The following is a 1,878-nucleotide window of genomic DNA, read 5'->3' on the forward strand; positions in this document are numbered from 1 at the left end:
TCCAGTTTCAAGTGACGGTGCATTCCTGCTCAGCCAGGATTCTTAATTCAATGTGAATGTCGGTTTGCAGGGAGAGGGAGAGCGTGTTCGTGGCGGTAGGTATACGCTGTACGCCGGGCTCTGTGGGGGTCCGACCATCAGCCAGCAGGCATGTGGTGGTGCGGTGGTGCAGGGGGCACTGGGTGGGGGCCGGGGGGGTGGAGGAGGACGAGGGTTTCACGGGGGGGATTATACCCCCTCCGTACAGCAGAGCAAAGCACCACCACCACCACCTCAGGATGGATGGATGGATGGAGGGATTGAGGGATGGATGGGTGGATGGAGGGGTGGATGGGTGGGTGGGTGGGTGGGTTGGTGTATGTATGTATGTATGTATGTATGTATGTATGTATGTATGTATGTATGTATGTATGTACAGTATGTATGGATGGATGGATGGATGGATGGATGGATGGATGGATGGATGGATGGATGGATGGATGGATGGATGGATGGATGGATGGAAACAAACAGGATGTGGAAGCTATATATAGATCAGGTGTGCAGAGAGAGAGACACTTAATACTTAGTCAAAAATGGAAACAGAACAGGGGGGACTTGTTTCCATTGTGGTCCTATATAGGCTATGTATTCAATTCATCAACAAGAACACAGACTTAATGTCTGTGCATGCCATCAACAAACAGGCCTATACAAATATAGAGGACAAAAAGAAGCATAAAAAAAGCCCGGCACTCGATAATGACCCCTCATTTGGATGATGGGACATCTAGCCTAATTCTCCACTTTCTGACACATGATGCTTTTTTTGCATTGTTTTCTCTGGACTCTATTAAGGCCTTTTGGGGGAAGGAAGTGAAAAATCCCCACAGTGCGGTCGGGCTCTCCAACTCCTTCCCAGAAGTCCACCATGGAGGCTTCACCCTTTTGCGGAACCTTCCCCACAATCACTGTTAGCCTTCAGAGAGGCTGTGTCGACCCTGCGCACCGCGGCCCCGCTCAGCCTGACCTGAAGGAGGGGGAGATTACCGCGCGCCGTAAACAACCGTCGTAACGAGCTGACAGAGGCTTGGCGCGTGAGCGCCGATAGAGAGTAAATAACCCTCGTTAAGCGTTTGACAGAGGAACTCATATTATAGCAGGACTGTTATTTACCGCCCAGAGGCGCTCATGCAGTCCCTGATAATCGAGTGCTGATGAAGCCGTCATGCTGATAGCACGTAGCGCAGCTGTGATTAACATGTATCTTAACACTGAAAGTCATTGACGAAAATATTAGTCATTTCAATCCAAAGCGCATGCAGGTTAAGAGATCCAAGGTTTCAGAGAACCGCTGCGCCTACTGGATTGGATAAAACTGTTATATTCATCTATCTATAAATGCACCAAGTCTCTGTGAGTATGTCTCTAATCCACGTAGCTCGAAAACCGTTCGCCCCACCGACTTCAAATTCGACACATGCGTTTCACACCCCCACAGGGAGTGCAGTGCCCGGTGTCGGGTCCGTCGGACAGCCGGTTGTCCAGAACCAGCACAAAAGGCTCTGAACCTGAACACCCCTATATCTCCATATATGGAGCTGGCCTGTTCTGACATCACAACACTTCATATTTGGGCATGCCTGACACAGAATTCCGCTTTTTATGACATAAATTAAGTATCATAACATTGTCATTGGAGAGAAAGTTGACGTCATACATGTAAACAAGCAAATCAGCTAATCAATCACAGGCGACAGGCATTCTGATTGGCCAGTATGAGATGATGTATGATGATAAGAGTGCCCCTCACTTCACACTTGATTTTTTAAGAATGTTTTTCTACAAGGCTGTAGATGGGCTATTTTCATGAATCAAAATGACTGAAATCAGTCCTGG

At 48.1% G+C, this 1,878-nt stretch overlaps 1 protein-coding gene across 1 annotated transcript in view; it reads right to left on the reverse strand.

Moving 5' to 3' along the window:
• Window positions 1–7: 7 nt before the first annotated feature.
• LOC310861947 (ERC protein 2-like) overlaps window positions 8–1,878 on the reverse strand; it is a gene marked incomplete at both ends in the record, with an annotated part of 338,757 nt that continues 336,886 nt past the window's right edge. The window contains one exon of the mRNA XM_083769684.1: window positions 8–178. Within this exon, the coding sequence (XP_083625810.1) occupies window positions 8–178 (171 nt within the window). The remainder of the gene's footprint in view (window positions 179–1,878) is intronic.

Source organism: Protomyctophum parallelum (assembly GCF_964188405.1).
Source record: "Protomyctophum parallelum genome assembly, chromosome: 7".
NCBI lineage: Eukaryota > Metazoa > Chordata > Actinopteri > Myctophiformes > Myctophidae > Protomyctophum > Protomyctophum parallelum.